The sequence below is a fragment of the Pseudopipra pipra genome, chromosome 2, assembly GCF_036250125.1.
Source record: "Pseudopipra pipra isolate bDixPip1 chromosome 2, bDixPip1.hap1, whole genome shotgun sequence".
In the NCBI taxonomy this organism is placed as follows: Eukaryota; Metazoa; Chordata; class Aves; order Passeriformes; family Pipridae; genus Pseudopipra; species Pseudopipra pipra.
In genome coordinates this window covers 18,283,183-18,301,673 of record NC_087550.1, presented here as the reverse complement: position 1 = coordinate 18,301,673, position 18,491 = coordinate 18,283,183, and the positions used below count along the sequence as shown (strand labels likewise).

The 18,491-nt window shown below is 36.3% G+C and overlaps 1 protein-coding gene across 1 annotated transcript; it reads left to right on the top strand.

Annotated features, from left to right (window-relative positions):
• The first annotated feature begins 4,366 nt into the window (after nucleotides 1–4,366).
• LOC135409088 (T-cell receptor-associated transmembrane adapter 1) lies at nucleotides 4,367–17,858 on the top strand. Its single transcript, XM_064644137.1, has 6 exons — nucleotides 4,367–4,512; nucleotides 9,715–9,825; nucleotides 11,400–11,436; nucleotides 12,596–12,657; nucleotides 13,947–14,011; nucleotides 15,183–17,858. Exons 2-6 carry the CDS (start codon nucleotides 9,723–9,725, stop codon nucleotides 15,459–15,461), a joined length of 546 nt encoding a protein of 181 aa, XP_064500207.1. The 5' UTR covers nucleotides 4,367–4,512; nucleotides 9,715–9,722; the 3' UTR covers nucleotides 15,462–17,858.
• Nucleotides 17,859–18,491: the final 633 nt, after the last annotated feature.

Genomic DNA, 18,491 nt, shown 5'->3' with positions numbered 1-18,491 from the left:
TTGGCAGACCTGTGCATGACTTGGCAGACATACGCATGACCTGCACTTGACTCCCAATACTGTGGTTCTCCTACTGCCCTCTGGCAATTATGTCATGTTAGAGGAACAGTGTGCCTCTGGGATAAAATGCAGAAAAGATTTTAGAAGAGAAAACCATGCAGTTCAAATGCTTTTTACCTGCACTGTCATGGCAAAATGAGGTGGGAGCAGACACATATGCATCAGAGTCTGACTTCTAACAGAACCCCCAACAAGACAACCTAGACTAGGTCTCCATCAGGTTTTAAAGAGCTCAGAATTTCTGTTGTGCCCGGAAGGATAGGGCAAGGTCCAGTTAAGACCCAATATGAACCATGCTGTGTTAATATAGGCTTCAAAAAAGTGATGGAAGAGGCTTGGGGTTCAAACTTAGAGATAGCATTCTGAGTCACAACAAGTCATTAGCTGCGATACCAGTCGTTCCGCAGAGCACAGGTTTTGTTTTCCTCAAAGCAAGGATTATTTTCATTCCGAATTGTAACTGGGAACACATCACTCAAAGTATAACTCAGAATCACAGAATATTCTGAAGCAAGTTCAACTCATTGCAACACAGAAGACAAGCTTCTGACATTCTCTTAGCCAAACGCTTAAGCCAGAAATAAGGGATGAAAAAGTCCACTATGAAGACATTGCAAAACGGGAGTCAGATTAATCACTTTAGTAATAAAGATCGTTGAGAAGTCAGGTCTATTAGCTCAGCCTCAGTGTTGTAGCAAGGGACTTGGACTGTTCAGGGTGATTCTCCACAAGGCTCTAGGCCACATACACATGAGTTTGGGTTTTCTACACTAACTCCAGCAGGGCCACATGAACAGGAGCCATGGCTCCAACAGCCACAAAAAACTTTTAAAAGAACAAGCTCATTATTTTAGAGACACTATCTTGCTCACAAATTCTTCTTGCACTCTGGTCAAAGTTGATAGAGTTGTAAACTTCCTAGCAAGCACAGAGTTGAGCCTACTGGCTTCACTAGGGTGCCTCACTTGAGGAATAATTGCAGGGTCAGGTCTTTGGCTGACCAGGTGAAAATATGTGCCCACACTCTTTGTATAAGTGTGTCAAGAGGGAATTACAAAAATCCTAAACCCAGGTAAATGGATTATAGCCACTTTAATGGGAAATTCATTCTCCTTGTAGCTATTGAAAGAAAAATCACTACAGATTGCATCTCTCTTGAGATACAGTGTCTATCTGAACAGAAAATAAATTCTATTGAAGTCAATGGAAAAGCCACACTTTATTTCTGCGGGTTTTGGATGAAGTGGCATCTGTTCTGTTTTCTCTCTGCTAGACATGCAGGGACTGCTCTGCTATCTCACAGCATGTAACCCCACCCAAAGCTGCACAAGTGTGCAGTGTTAGCTTTCAATGGAAACTTTTCAGTGCAGAATTACTAAGATAAGAAATTTTGTCTTTACAGTCCTTGATAATATGGTTTTATAGCATTCAGAAAAAAAACCCCTGTGGTTTCCCCACAGGAAACCCATCATACTGCTTGTAATAGGAGCCATAATTTCAAGGGCAGTTAATGAGATAACATTTTACTTAACACTGGTTTAAGCAGTAAATAAAGACAGGACTTTTTCTACAAGGCACAAATGACACTGATTAATTTTTTAATTTTATCATTAAGCACAATATTAATTGTAAGAGTCAAAATAGATTTCTGCAGCCTTGAAAGGCCTCGCTCTTTCTGGCAGCTATTTTACACCAACCTCTCTCCTGTGGCACCGTTTCTCATTTGTGTTCAGTGCACAAGGAGCAGCACCAGGTCTGCACCTGCAATCTAAGTAAAGAGCCACATGCTAAGCTTAAGAGTTCTACTTCTCTGGTTTATTTGTGAGGTTAGAACCAGAACAGACTCCATTTTGGCATAAGCTCGACTCAAAACATGTCTGCTGTAGTTACTTTCTCCAGCAAATCCTGAAGTTTCATTATAAAAACATAATCCCACTTCAAACAAATATAATTTACATCTTCCAGGAATACCTCCACTTTTCAAGACTTTTACTACAAACAGTGTCTTTTTCATTCTTTGCAAGGGGGTTTCCACTACATCACTTAGCATTGAAAATGATGTAATTTTTCAAAGAAAGGTTGTAATCTGAGCAGTAATAGAGAAAGCAGGGATTTGAAGCCTGATTCTGTTGTCAACCATGCAACTTATTTCACCTTCAGGAAGATAGAATAAACATTCATTCTGTGGTCTTAGGAAAGCACAACTTGCTGGCTACATGCATACATTACAAAAATGTACTAATGTACTCTTTGAATCTGTTTGAGCACAGATTTCCTCCTTCGTATACATCTGTGCACAGCAATATTTAGTAGTCATCCATTTATCTTCTCCAAGATCCTACATAGCCAGAGCTATTCCCAGACAAGTCAGATGTCCACTTGAGACAGATTCTTATCTTGGGGATACCAGCAGCATATATTTACCAAAGATCACATAAGTAGTTAAGCAGTCAGAGGTAATTTCCCAGAATATTCACCCAGCAGTTCATATCTTTGGGACTTGCAAAAGAGGAGGAAATGTCTTTGTACGCAATAGATGGGGATGGAGTAGCATTACCTTATGACTTGTCTTTCTAAATATAGAAAGGCATGATTTGTCCTTGTCTTTGTTATCCTGAATATAACAGCACTTTAAGCAGAGTACTGGCTCACTGAGTTTTTTAATGTAGTGCTGATACAAAGGACAAGAAAAGAAAGTAAGAAGTCTTATATTCACAATGGATTTTACAGCCTGCAGCGAGTATTTTCTTGCTATCTGACAGAGCTTTCAGTCTCTTGCAGGCTGCCCAAAATAGCACACCAAGCTCATGTTCAATCCAATAGACTTTGGTTCTGCAGCCAGCCAAAGCTGATATGGTACAGCAATGATTTGCTCCTGGAGAGCAGATTTATTAACACACCACCAGGACTACAAACCCAGAAATCCCCTGCTGCATTCTCAGCATTCACCTTTCCATTATGCCCCTAATTATCTCCAAAGGAGTTTATTCCTTGTAAGCTTCTTGTTCAGGCTGATAAGCATTTTATTCTGAATCCTCTGCAGATTTAAGCTTTGCTCCTTGTGCTCTTAGTTGAGAAACTAAGCAACTGTCTCCGTTTGCACAATGCACATCTCTCTCCAGCTTCTCTCTCAGTTCAGTATCCATTTATAAGAATTCCCACCATTTTCAGTATTTTTATATTAATTCCTCATGCTCAATTCACTTCATTATGATAAAGCTCTGAGTTGTTAAGGGTCTATATCACCTCTGGACTCAAATAGAAGGGTATGTATTAATTGAGACTAACCTGTTCCTTCATGCTAATCAAGTAAATTATTTCTTAAGCATTTATCTAAGGCAGTTAAAATAAAATAATATTCCAAAGTAATAGCATCCCAAGTAAACATATACAGACCAGGACATTTTCTCACATTACAGCCTTTCTTGTTCCTTAGACTACACTGAGGACTATTTCAATGTACATGTTCCAAAAAGACAAACATGGTCATGTGATTCACTTTTTTTCTTAAGAAACCCTTCCTGCTTTTGCGTTATGCATAATTGGACATAAAACTGTTTGCTCTGAAGAAAAACCAAAGAAACACACTAACCCTAAAACTTCAGAAGTTAGCAGATAGCTTCTTTGGCAGTGCTCAGAGTGCAAGCTTTCTCTGAAAGAAGCTACTCCAGTTCTGAGAATAAAATGGCTTCTCTACTAAAACACAGACATTTTGTTAAATTTTAAAGATAAACACACACAGTAAACCACATGGTGATTTACCCTTTCTTTTCAGAATGGAACTGGATCGTGGGCCCAGATTAATAGAATTTAAAGAATGGAGGGACCATATTATGTTATTCTAACCTGACCTTCAAGAGCTGGCGATGTTATAATTTCTTCATCGTGCCTCTGGTTCTTGTCTTAGCTGAACTGTAGGCTCTCAGCAGTGCATCTTCAGACTTGGTCCAGAAACCTCAAGAGATGAAGAGTCCCATAGCACTACTAGGTAAAATATTTCTGTAATTTAGTTTAGGAGGTATTTAAATACTTTTGTTGAATTCAACACAACACCAAAACCGGGAAGACTTAAAGTATGGGTATCATATGAACATTACAAAAGTAAGTTTGTGTCACATAAATGGAACTAACAGTCCTGTAGATGTTCTTCTGTGGCAAGACAGGTGGATAATAAATACAAGTGCACATATAAATATTTTAATTCTCTCTTAGAGGCAAACACTGAAGGAGACTGTGAGTTTGCCAGTGAGCTTGCAAAAGCCCAAACCACATTTCCTGTTTGTAAGAAAGAAGGCGAAAGAAAAGACTGGAGGCCTTTAAGGTTGACGGCAACTCTAGAGGCAGATCCATGCTGCCAGGTCCAAAACAAAAGAGCATCCAAGATCTGTGAACATAACTTGATTTCCTGTTGGACAAAGGGGAGGGGAGTGTTCCTAGAACCAACAAAAACAGGTAAGCCCTATCTTTTAGTTATAAAATTGTAAACAAAAGAGCAGTAAAACGACATTATGGCAGATTACCAGTCTTGCAAGAGGGTTGCTCAGGGTTTTAAATTAAAATTATTAATAACATCTTAAACCTTCATTAATTAAGGCTTGTTAATGAAGACTAAGGATTGGCATTAATTTTTTGCTGAAAGTACTTACTGTACTGTAGGCCTTCTTATTTTACAATGCACTGCTTCCCTTTTAAAGTATGAAGTTGATATTTTATAAAGCAATTAGTTATGCACTAATTAATTGCAGTTTAAGGAATCTTTTCCAGGGAATTAATCTTATATCAAAAGCTCATAGAGGTGGAAGCATCTTTAACACTAATTTAATATCCATCAGTCTCTTAATGTTTTTTTTTTCCTAAGGGTCATTAGTACAAAATATTATTTATATCAACATTTAATTAGAAGGGGGGGAAAAGACAGTTTTATCTCATCTTTGACAAATTTGCAGACAAAACCAACAGGAAACAAACCATTTTGTGTTCCAGATCATCATCTTAAATCTAGTAGTGATTACTCTGCTTCTATGAATGATGAATTGATACCATAGATGGCATGTGCAGCTGGATGGTATCTATATTCCTCACCTCACATTCCTTTTCAGTACAAAAACATGGTAGAAGTATGCTATCCTTCTGTTATCCTCTGTGATGGATTCTCTAAACAAAATACATTAGAGCAAGAAAGAATGAAACGTAGTACTCCTGCTACCTATTCCTCCTTGTTAAGAGGACAAACATGTAACATGAATTGTTAAAACTGGCCCCTTTCCTCAAAGGTAAGTACATGATTATGTCCACTCCTTTGAGTTGCATTAAATTGAACTGCAGAAATTCATCCAGGAAAGATTTGAATGTTTTGGAGACTTTTGTTTGTTTGGTAAGGGTTTTTTGTTTGCTTTTCCCCTCTCACACCCCTCCAGTTACAGTATAATGAACCCTGCAAAGAGAAAACCAAAGAACAAATAACAAACACTCTATTCATTACCATGTCTTGTCTCTGTTGGTGGAGAAAATTGTCAACAGATTTAAAAGAGAGAAAAAGCACATATAACTGTGTATTCAGAAAGTCTTTTGCTCGCTCATATTTTGTGGTGTGAATATGGTACCTTCAGTTTATAACAATGTAAAATGTACTAAAAGGAGGTAACCCCATCCCTAAAGTCAGAAAAGCAAAAACATCATTCAAATGAAGTAAATTACCTAAAGTAGATGTTCTATTTGGATGCAACTCCAAGTTTAAGCTGCTTTCCAAATAGAAATGGAAGAACAGCAGCATAGGAGTATACCAGTAATACTAGAAAAATTCCGATATTAGTTTTTCCAAATACTGTCATCTTTATAGTCATTAATATACTACTTCCCCACTCACACATCCCAAATTCTTCTAACAATGAAACAAGAATTGTTGTCCTTCTTATAAAACCTTTGGCTATATGATCTTTTTTCTTTCACAGAGCAGCACAATACTTTAAGAATATCTTCGATATTATTTCTTGTAACGAAATACCACCACTCTTACCTTTTCTCATTACAGATTATTGCAGAAAACTCTGATGGGATTTGAGTTTATCCTATTAGAATCATAGTGTACTATTCCCAAAGGAATAATTTTTCTATATGACTTTTTTCTGCAGAAAACAACATTTTTTAAAATATTCAAATTGATGGCTTGAGTGAGAATGCCCCTGAACACAATTACATGAGTTCTTTGGAATAACTATATACTACGCAAAAAATAACAATCCGTTTTTGCTACATGTGAGAATAGATTACGTGAATGAGAATTGAAGTTAGAGAATAGAACAGAAGACACTATTTTCAGAATAGAATAAATAAAAAGACACTATTTTCAGAATGGAATGTAATTAGTCAAATAGACTTCTCTTTCTGCTTATTCCTCACTCACCATCCACAGTCTCCTTATCTTATTTTTTTCTTTAGCACAACCAGTTAGCTGTTACAGGTTGCATCTGCTGTTATGCATATAGGGACAGCAGTGTAGTTATCTGTGGAAACAAATAGTCCTTCACAGTTATTCAGCTTTCCTTCTACTGCTGCTGCTGTCAAACTAGTTGCTATTTAAATAGTTCAGTTATAAATGTAAATAACTAGCATATTGGCAACAACTATAAGAACAAGAACACCTGGGAAAGACCTGGGAGTTGAATATCTGTAAAGCGAAGATATAAAATCAAAATTTACCATATTTTATATCTGGATAGTAAGATTACTTGAAACTGATATTAGAAGGGCATAAAACGCTCAGAACTGCACACTTGTGTCTCTGATCAAGGTCTTTACTATGGTTTTATAGGGTAAATTAAAACTGCTGTTGTTTCCACAATATAAGCAGTCTTGTCTGAAAACCAAATAGCTTGTATTGCAAAGACAAAAAGTTAAAAAAAAGAGAAGATATTGAAATCATGCATATGTCTGTATACATTTTACTGCAACAGAAGCAGATGTTTGACTCAGTTGTGGAAAATAAATTTAAAAATAAACTAAGCAGTGTTCATCTAGGAAGAAATTTAAACGTTGTTTTCTTAGTCTCCCCATACCCATAAAGTTTTGTAAGTCATGCTTAAGAAAGAACTATAACTGTGAGATTTAAAACATTGATACGTTTTATTAGAAATCAAAATTTCATGTCTTTTGTTTTCCTAGAATGTTTTAAAGTTCTAGAGAAGTGGGATTGCTCAAATACTGTAGAAGTTAAAATTGAAAACTGAAAAGAGAAACAGTTTTTTCCAAACTTTACTATTTTCCAGATGATAATTCCAATTTAAATCAGAAGCTGAAACAGGAAAATAACACTTATCAAAAAATGGGTTTCCTCCTCTACTTCAGTTAAGGACTGAAAACATTCAAATTGAAACTATGAGTTTTCCTTCTACTCTGGAAACATCAGGGAAAAATAGGAGTCCTGAATAAGAAAGATAAATTACACCACTGTGTATCAAGTTAAAGGAACAACCTTAGACTGGAACTGTACTTTAGGCACCTGCTCACTGTTTTTATTCTAATGAATCACAGGCTTGTGACTTCTATCACAGTTACACGTGCTTCCCTTCTCATTGCTTTTGCTCCCTGGTGAAAGAGTTTGTAGGAAAAGAAATAGAGAATGAACATAAGAAAAATGGAAAATAATTACATTGGAAAAGAAAAAAAGGACAGGAGAAGAATGAAGGATGAATGATTATTTAGGCACAACATTGAGACCTGAAATTTCTTGCCTTTGACAGACTTGTAGTTTTGGACTAGTAGTTTTGCACAAAGGATGCAAATGTTGAGTGACTAATTGTAGAGTAACCAGGTTCTAAACAATGCTGATTCTTGACGTATCTTGATAACATCTTCTCAATGTAGGACCTCCCTTTCTTTTAATTTCTTCTCTAAAAAACTGGAAAAATATATAGCTGCTTCATGGAGGTGGTGTTTCTCCTTATGAATATCTGTATCTCATTGCAAAAAAGTGCCTCTCAACGTGAAAAGGAGTATTGGAACGATAGAGAGCCCTCAAGTGCCTTTGGGAGAACTTGAGTGGGAGAAAAGAAAGGAATGAAAACTGGATGTGTAGTTTAAAGGGAAGGATAAATGGCCACTGGAAGTACCAGGAGGAAAAACCAGTTACAAATCTGTCAGAAAGTCACAGCTTAGTTGCTCTGTTTTGTTCCTTTTAAAAGAGAAATCTGAAACCTGCATCCTAGAAGCCCATGTGGTTTGTGACTTTTTACTACCAAGGTTTATCTTATCTTGTTTCATTGTCATAAAAGCGTCTTGGGCTTGAAGTAAAACAAATCTAAAATAGCTTTTGCAACAGCATAATGAGGGAACAAAACCTGTAAGGAGAAGTTCTTAAGATGAGCTGGAGCTGGTCAGCCAAGGAACAAAACTCTGTGTCCTCAGCAGGAGCAAATGCATTGCACCCATCCCTGGCCAGCAACATGGAAATGTGTATTCCTGTACTCCTTTGCCTCAGATTTCCTTTGAGAAGCAAACAAAACGTCAGCCTCCTGAAGGAATCCATGTATGTCCAAAACAACTGAGTGCGTTAAGGATCAATATCATCCAATCCCTCCCTTTGACTGCTCTGCTCCAGTTAGACTTTTTTATGCAGTAGAGGAGGTCATTAGTTTTGGGCACCAGACTTTATTTCAAACACTCCAAATCTAGTAGAACATGAGACATGCCTCAGGGGGAAAGCAAAGACACTAATTGCAAGCTCCTTTCACTCGTATATTTGGCTCAGTGTTTCCTCTGTCAAGGAGGGTTTCACTGGCCAGTTACAGCAATGCTGAAAATTCTGGCCATTAGACTGTCACAAATAAGCTATTTTCTTCAGCATGGTTTGTGATGGAAAATTTGTATGAGCTAGATTGATCGAAGAATTAATTAAATGACAAAATAGATTCGGTGCATGGGAGTTCTTCCCTGTGCTTCTAACAGGACTCCAAGGAGAGGCAAGTTCAGTGCAAAAAGAAACTTTGTTCAATTAAATTGACCCACCTCTTGCAAGGTGATTTTCCAAGAGCTGTTTGGGCTTTTCTCTACAGAATTTCTGGGGCGTTCACTGATTCCCAGCTGCTGCTTATCCTTTATCACCGCTTTCTCAAGCAAGAAAATGAGCACAAGTAAGGGGTTTTAATAGCAAGAAAACAATGCAAGAAAACAACCAAATTTTGATATTTTTCTGCAGGGATTTTTAAAACCTTATGGTCTTAGCTATTATTCAGAGATATTTCCAGTGAATTTGTTTTGACTGAATTCAGAACTACACTAATGAACTCTAGAATTTAGCCAAAAATTTACTGCAAAGAGTAAGTTAAAGAAAATTACAGAATTAGTTTCAAAGCTATTCAGTAAAATTACTTTTTTCTTTATAAATTTATGATTTTTACTGTATCTTACAGGCAAACCAACAGCCCAGCCTTAGGCAGAATTCCTATGAAAGAGTAGTTCTGCTAACAGCTTATTGATCTTGCTTTCTTATTATTTAGCATCTGGTTTTGATATTAATTATTTAGCCGATATGGCAATGGCTGTCACAGAGTAAACAACAAAATAGCAGCTTCAATTACAGAAAGCAAAAATCAACCAAGCACAAAGAATATGGTGAAACTATTAGACAACACAAATGATAAAATTATTTTCCTTCAGTTACAGATATGGGCTGCCATTTTTCTGTCTGGGGAGTTTTGGCCTTCCTGAGTTTGGCTCTCATTGTTTCATTGACACTGAACATTTTACACTATTTGAAAAAGAAAAGAGGTAAGAAACGTTGTCTCTTTGTAAGGAATGGAGTTTCAATATTTAAATTGTCTGTAGAGAAAGTCATCACTGCTCAGAGATTTCAAGCCAACAAATTGATTAGTTTGAAAAGTTTTCCTTTGGCAAGAATGATTCTAGTAGAGACCACGTGAGTTCTAAAAAATTTTAGGAGAGTCAGGTACGATTACAGAATGATTGCTAACTGCACAATCCGCTGCCAGAAACAGCCACTCAAGCTCATTCCCTGAAGACAAGCCAACAGAACATGTACAAGGAGAAGAATTTAGTTCTGACTAAATTTTTATTTTGAAAGTATATTTTTAATACCTGTAATTTTATTTTTTTAAGTGTACTTTTCATATAATTGTTTATTATTTATCCCTCAATTTGAAAATTATTTTAAGTAGCTCCTCCCCAAATTCTTGAATGCTCATTAGAATTTCTGATTTCCTATATATTTTATGCTTAATTTGTTAATTTTGGAGAAATATTCTAATTGCTTTTCATTGTGGGATTCTAATGGAACTCTTAAACCAATGTGCCACTCACAATAAGAAACTAATTTGTTTATGTTAGAAGGTGACTACAGTCATACTCTGGTTTTGGTTGAAATTATCTATGACTTTTTTGACAGAAAAAGTCACTTTTTTTTGCCGGTGGAACCTCTCCTATGTACACAATTCTGTTGTTAGGAAGTTGTACAATCCTCACCATTCCCTTAACACAGGGAAAACTGCACCTGTGCTGTACACGTATGGATGGGCAGGCAAACATTGGTGGCTTCAACTACACTAAATACACATACATATATAATCTACATAAACAGCAGGCCTGTGCTTATAAACTGAATTCACCAAGTGTAAGAGAATCAGAATATTAAAAGAGCTGCTGGAGCGTTTTCGGATGGGTGGGGGGAGGGGTGTGGGTTAGGCTCTTTAGGTTTATTTTGTATTTTAGGGCCACTATGCAGATGTTTCCATGAGTTAAAAATAACAGTCATTTACAAAACTAACCTTGACCAAGGTTTAGGTTGGATTGGCTGATGCTGCACTGCTCATGGAATCGGAGCTTACTGTGGTAAGCAGATGATAGAAAGTCAGGCATTTCTGAGTTATGAATCAAGCTCTAGCAATAAACCCTTGTAGCCATTGCCCCTCTGCTTCATTTTCTTCATCTGTGTGGATCACAAGATATCTTTCAGAGATACAAGAACTAGTAAAATAAATACTCCTTCACTTTGTAATATAAGCACATGACGCACCTGCCTAGACAGAGAAAGAGATGAGGTAGGCATAGAAGGTGAAGGCAGAAAACGTGTTATACTACATTTTTGGGATATTGTAACCTAAAGTAGACTTTGCAGCCATAGCACAGGGTGTTAACACAAACATTTCTTGAATTAGACAAAAGTATTTGAGAAAAGCAGAGGGACAACTGAAGAACCAGAACTTTCAATTGAGTTCTCTAAACTGAAATCAAACCCATGTCCGCTGAGACACTTATCTGAAGTGTTCTAAAATAGCACATTTCATTTTCTCTGAACTTCTTTTTTTTTTTTCAAACAAATTTTCCAGCTAAAATGCATAAAGACTATGAAGAGAACAATCCAAGGTAAGTCGGATAAAAAAAATTTCTCTCAAGGGTGAAATAAGCAATAATGACAGATGGCTTTGGAGGGATGAGGTAGAAGAAAATTCAATATCTCTTGCAGTCTGCCTGGAAATGTTGGAGACAATGGCTGTGGAAAAAAGTTTTCCAAAGAAAATCAGAAAAAAAATTCATGTGGGAGGTACATTCTGCAGTCTTTTTATCAACAATGAAATAATGGCATGCTAATACTATAATTTTGTCTGTTGAAGGGAGTGCAAGATACTGAACTAAACCACCATTTACTGTCACTTAACCTCAAAATCCCATAATAATTTAAAAGAACTCTCAGAAAACAATGATAAATTATAGTCTGATAGTTAATACTTCTGGAGCAATAAATTATTTATGTATTTACTTTTCATAACCATCTTTTACAAATGATGCCCTAAAGCAATGAAACAGAAGTTGGGAAGTCTCTGTCTATTACTGCCTGTTTAGCTGAAAAATACCACTGAAGAAGCGGTGTTAGATAGCATGGCTTCATTCCCTTGATGAGACACAGTATAGGGATGCAATAGAAAAAAGTGCTTCCCACTAACAATTTCCATTTTACAGACTTAGAAACATTTTCAAGGAACACCAGGTAATGAAACACAGCATACCATTAAAAATCCAAAGCTGAACTGTGCTTTGGTCTTCTCTGTTTGTGTTGACATAAAAGTGTGGACCTTTTAAGAACACCAACCCAAAAGACACATGCAGTGCTTTAGTTTGTATTGCAGAGTGGTCTCAGAGGACATGAACCGGGTTTCTTTCAGTGATCAGTAATATTTCTAGACCTACATGAAACAGTAGCTTACTAGTCTTGAGATAAGCTTTTTACTTACCTCAGCTACAGGAAAGAAGAGTTCAATTATTGGCTAGATAACAAATCTCTCTTCAGAATATGCACATTGCCATTGCCCCCTCCAGTATTTTTGGTCTTGTTTATTAGATCACATACAATCTGCTATGGATATATATATATATATATATATATATATACACAAATATATATACACACACACATACACAATCTGAATATTGGTACATGTGCATTAAACGTTTATTAGAGTAGAATAGTGGGTCCTAAATAAAGCATATTCTGTGAATTAAAAGTATTTTTCCATTCCCCCTGTAGCTATGATGACTATCCCACAGAAGATTACCCAGTTTATGGCAATCTCAATCAAGATATTTTAGGTAAGATTTATTTTAGGAACATGTGTCTATTCAGTGGCTATAATAAATATAAGATTGAAAACTGACTGACCAACATATTTTGCATTTCTCAAATGCCAAGCTTGAGAATCTACATCTTTTCAATCATTAATATAATTAAAAATATTACCACCTACTTGGGATAGAAATGCAAACTATCATACTACATTACCATTTGTAAGAACAGATCTCATACTGAATTTTATTTTTTATGGTTCAAATGGTCCAGTTAAGGCAAGTATCTCAAAACAAAGAGCTTGTATATATGTAAAGCTGCACCAATTGAAAAAACTGCTTGATCCATGCATGTTAAAGCAATCTAAACCACACATTACTCATGGTCCAAAGCCAGTGTTCCCACAGAAACAGGCAGAAACAAACACTCTGCTGTTCTCTGCTGTAGCTATCCAAAGATCATCAGCAACATTGACAAATATGCTGAAGCCCAGTGGCTGAGTGTTGGGCAGACAGCTTTGCTTTGCTTTACTGTGCTGAAGTTGATAATCCTTGGCAGAGAGATACCATAATAAAGGCAGTAATATCACATAACTGCAGCTAGAGCTAGATATGCTGAGACCATGTCTCTTGAAGCGCTTATGGTGTTAAAGCAGTATTTAAGTAATATGAACATAACTTTTTTGCAAGCCTTATTTGGGGTTAAGCAGAACTAAAGTACTGAGCTGCAGGAAAAAAATTAAAAAACCAAACCAAACACTTTCATACACGGTTTGCATAAATTTATCTAAGTCAAATGGATTGACATCATAAAAGTCTGAAAAATGTAAGGAAGTAATCTGCTTTACTGATGGCTAAAATGAGATATGAAATAAGAAAATAACTTGCACCAAATTTACAGAAAACTGGAAGTAAATTCAGGAATAGAATTTAATCACCAGCTGCTGCAAGTCACAGCCCCTTTCTCAGCCAAAGAAAGGCTGCCTATGCTGAAAAATACATCAGTATGTGGTTACTCTTAAATTGCAAGAAGTCTTCCTAGCACTCTAAAATGATGCCCACTTAGTGAATAATGAGAAACCTCCCACCCACGAACAGAAAATGATTTTCATTTCCACAGTATGTGTCTGAATTTCTTAGGTATTTGTCTGTCTATACCTAGAGGGAGAGATCTGTGTGTGATTTCAAAACAAAACAAACTTCTACCAAAGAAAACTGGGGGAAGTGAGTTCTGTAATGGAGAGAATCTGCTGATCTGACCTTTTAAGACTCAGTAATATAACTTAATAACTAAAACATTTTTCTACTTTGATAAGTTACAGAAGAATGTTGTTATGAGCAGATGAAGTCCCAACCTCAAAGACCAGTTAACCAGCCACAGGTATTTTTAATTTTAATTTTGCATTTCTGAATTAGGGTGATGTGGTCTGTCTCAGAGTTCCTGTGTTTATCCCATGACAAAAATCTTGACACTATCACAAAGATTACCGTGCATTATTGTTTCAGTTCACCCAGGTATTTCAGCACAGACTTGACCCTTCAATCTGAATCATTAATGCACAAGCAGGAAAATTATGGACAGCTCCAGTCCACGCATATGGCATTATAAAGTTCTGTCACAGGCATGCAGATCAGGTTGAATTAAATCTGCATCTACTGCCATGGCTTATGAAAAGAATTAATTTTATTTATTTGTGATATCAAACTGAAAACACAAGCTGTATCACATGATACTCATGAATTTGAGTGGCTCTCTCCTGTCCAGCACAAAATCTATATGCCTTAACACTTGAAAATAGAAAACAACTGTTTTCTATTGATTTGTATTTTGTTGAGATACCTAAGAGCATGCAAGCTTCAACTGAAATTTGCCTGTAGTTGAAGCATTCCCAGCATCAATTTCCTTAGTTCCATGCATTTCACTAGGATCAATTTCCAGCATCTCTCTCAGGATATTTCCAGCAGGTAAAAATATCTTTTCTATTCTAGACATTTGTTTTCATTAACTTCATGAAAACAGAATAATCTATGAAAATTCCAATGTCAATAGTCATTGACAGTTTGGTTTGAAAAACAGAGAAGCAGGGAAAAGATACAAAAGACATACATTTTGCACTGGAAATGAGATCATCTATACGGATGAGAATCGTCCAACTTCGGTATTCTGCAGAGGCAAAGCCTGTGAATAATATTGCTAACAACTGGATTCTAACTAAACAAAAGTGAGAAGAAAAACAGATCTAATCAAATCTTGCATCCCAAAGAACTTGGACTGATTTCATAACCTACCCTTCTTCCCAACGAGAATCTTTCCTATGATACCTTGAAGAATTTTTTCCTTATTGTCACTATGGGCCATTTACCATTAAGTTATGTTGAGGTGTTTTCTAGGCTCCCACGTCTTAATTGTTTGTACTTTTAATGGCTTGTTTTACAGCTAGTTTGGGCATATTTCAGCTACTATTATGATTACAGTGTAGACATACTCATAGTCTTACATATAATTTTAAAGCAAGGATAACTACTGAATGTTAAAGTGAATTTCCTTTCAGGTGGAGTCTGCCAGTCAAATGTGTTATGCCTCACTTGATCACAGTGTCAAGGGAAAACGCAGAAAACCAAGGAGAAAGAAAGATCCTTCAATAGAGGAAGATGAAGAAGAAAGATCATCTAACCCCACCATGATGGCTTCCAAAGCGAGCATTTACCTCAATAGTGAGCAGCTGGCTGCTGAAAACACAGCAAAAGTAGAAGCCATTCATGATGATCCCATCAGGTTAATGGGCTTGATCCATAAGCAAAAGGAGAGAATATCTGAAGTGGCTTCCTGAACCAAAAATGTAATCATAAAGTGAGATGTGCTTTTTCATTCTGGAGGAACAGTGAATGACTAGAGATTGTCAAACTGCCAAACTGTCGTACCAAACAATGATTTAAAATGGGTAAGTGTTCCAAAGTGTCTTCCAAGCATATTTAAGGACTAAGCAAGAAATAAGTATAGGTCCAGACTGCCACTTTGAAGGATCTGCCCTTCTGAGGATAATTTGAAAGAGTTATGGAATCTGGTATTTCAGCATTCATGTGGTATTGATCCCAGTAAAAATTAATCCTATGTTTTAAACAACCATCGGCTTCCAAACAGTCCCAAAAGACCCACTAATGGTCTGTAGAGCTTTAGCAGAGTACAACTATTCTATATAGGTTTTATCAATACTTCTGAAAGGAAATTTTTTTCATGCTTGCACACTTAGTGATTTAGTTGTTTCACCAGTTAAAAACTGATCTCCTGTTCCACATCGTGTACTTTCCTGCTGTGACTGGTTTATGGTAATAATGCAATCTATCTAAAGATAATTGGAGAATAATTTAACAGTTTGTTTAAAGTAGTAATTGTACATTTCATGAGATTTAACAGTATCTTTATATATCTTCAGTTTCCCTTAGCAATACCACAATTAGTCTCAAATCTCAACTCCTCTACTAAATGCAATATTGTATCAAACTGTATTCAAGAGTCCACAAAGATATTATCAAATTATCTGTAAAAATAAATATTCTAGTGAGGATTTCTTCCTTCTAATACTCTATGTTATGTTTACATTCCTATTGGGTTTTACATTGCTATTCTTACTATTTTACGAAAGCAGAAAGAGCTTTTCATTTCCCCAAACAATTCACTTACTGTGTGCACATTCATCTTAAGAGTTTAAACTCATTAAATGGTAGTTTTATAGAGTGGGGATCTCTTTTTATATTCCAGGAGTCATTAAGTAGTTTTAGCAGAAAACAGCGAGGCAGGTTGACGTAATATGCCTACCTCTAGGTGTCAGACACTTCTGTCTTCTCAAAAATAAAGGATACTAGTGCCTTTAACATCCACACAGAGCACCATGTCAAGGAGCTTCCAACTCTCAAGCACATACAGAACTCTGCAAGTGTTTCAGGTCCTGAAAACAAACAAATAAAACAAACAAAAGGCCCATAGAAGCCCAACACCTCTTCTAAAAGCGGAAGTAGATGGACACATCCAGCAATGAGACACACTTATGAAGAATAAAATCAGTATAAAACAAAATCAAGAAATAAGTTCTTTGACAGCCTGGTTTTGTTCATAGTTAAGGGTCTTACATAACAAGCTCTAACTTCTGTGCAAAACCAAAAGGAAGGGGCCAAGCCCTGCAGCCAAAGCTGCCCCAGTGTCATTGCCAATCTTGTGCTAGCATTTCCTTTTGTGTACTGAAATCAACACAGTATGTTTCGCTGTTACATCCCAGAAAAAAGGCAGACTTGGAATGAAAGTAACTGTGTTATCACAGTCTTAGCCCAGCTACCACTGGATAGGCAGAAACAAGTAGTGTTGAAGAATCTACAAAAACCACTTTAATGAAGAAGCAGATTAAACGATGGCCCTAAGGTCCTGTGGGGGAAAGGAAGAAGACAAATCCAAAGCCAAATATCTAAAGTTAAATATCAGTGCATGAAGCACTCACTTAATTTGATTAGATTGGAAGGAGTTATATTTTGTTCCATAGTAGGAACTAAATAAGTAATAATACATATCTCAACATATGCTTGCTTAGACTCACATCAAAATAGTTTGAATAACAATATGCAAAATATTCACATAAAGAGTTTTAACGCATCAGTGAGATGCAACTCTTGATTATGTCTTAAATTCACAAGTTAAAGAACTTACACGAATTAACTAAACTCAACCTGCCATTTCAATCTGATCATCAGTTTAACAGAAGCGAAGTACACACTTCTCTCATTGAGTGTAAATGTAGCAGTAAGTCCACCTCATGGGATTTAGGTAAATCTAGTTTCCTCTCAGTCTCAAGTCTTTAGTCCAGCTATGCATTTACGCTAATTTTCATCAGCTGCTTTCCCTTGCAATGTACCTTGTTAATAGAGCAGGGCATTCTTGTAAATATTCTCCTTCAATATATCCTTCCTCTCCACATATAATCACTGCTTCCATTAAATGACTGACTGTTGCTTACAGACACTCTACTTCAGGATAATCTTTAGCGGCTTATCAACTGTTTCCAAGGCACTTTTAATGTTGTCACATTCAGATTTAGCTTTATTTCTCCAGCTCTTTAACCTTCATCTGCTTAAGTAAGCAACTGAATGACCTAATTTTTTTAATGACTTCTGGGATACTTTTTCAAATGACTACTGAATTCTTACATGAAAGAACATGTTCAATATTGCTCCATCTTCAATCCGTCAGAGAAAGACTGACATAAAGTATCATATACTAGTTAAATTCTTTATGTATAAAGCAAGTTTCAACTTCAAGTTTCAAGTTACAACAAAATAAGAAAAGGTTGTGCTAGGTGTATGTTTATACCCTGTATATGTTGCATAAATGAGCTTACCTTTCTAACTGGGTGAGCCTTCATTAAAGTTGCTGGGTAGAATTTCTATCTAGAGTCAGAACATGTCCAAAACCCAATTCCAGTCTCTCAGTACTGGTGTATGAAGAAATACTGGGAAACAATTACCTCAACTAATTCGAGGAGAAGGTAGGGAATAAAGCATATTTCCTACAGTGCATCCATGTCTGAATAGTAAGAAAAATGAGCCACAAAAGCATTTCTAAAAGAAAATCTTTTGTTGATGTTGTTGAAGAAAACATAATATCCAAATTATGAGGGAATATAGAACGTTTATGCACATTGCAGAAGTTCTTACTGCAGAGAAAACCTCACTGAAGCTGGCTTCTTGTGCCATTCAAGAACAGTACTTAAGATAATAGGAGTTTGATTTTAAGAGCTAAGATAACACAAAACACTACTGTGTGCCCAGAAATGAAGCCAAAGAAAAACAATTTTTTCCTTTTCTGGAGCTCAGAA

What these genes read in the sequence shown, in the direction of transcription:
- LOC135409088 (XM_064644137.1), top strand. Translation starts at nt 9,723, where the DNA reads ATGGGCTGCCATTTTTCTGTCTGGGGAGTTTTGGCCTTCCTGAGTTTG. An exon ending in TCTCAATCAAGATATTTTAG is followed by an intron (nt 12,658 to 13,946) that starts GTAAGATTTATT and finishes TACTTTGATAAG; the next exon opens with TTACAGAAGAATGTTGTTAT. An exon ending in GACCAGTTAACCAGCCACAG is followed by an intron (nt 14,012 to 15,182) that starts GTATTTTTAATT and finishes ATTTCCTTTCAG; the next exon opens with GTGGAGTCTGCCAGTCAAAT.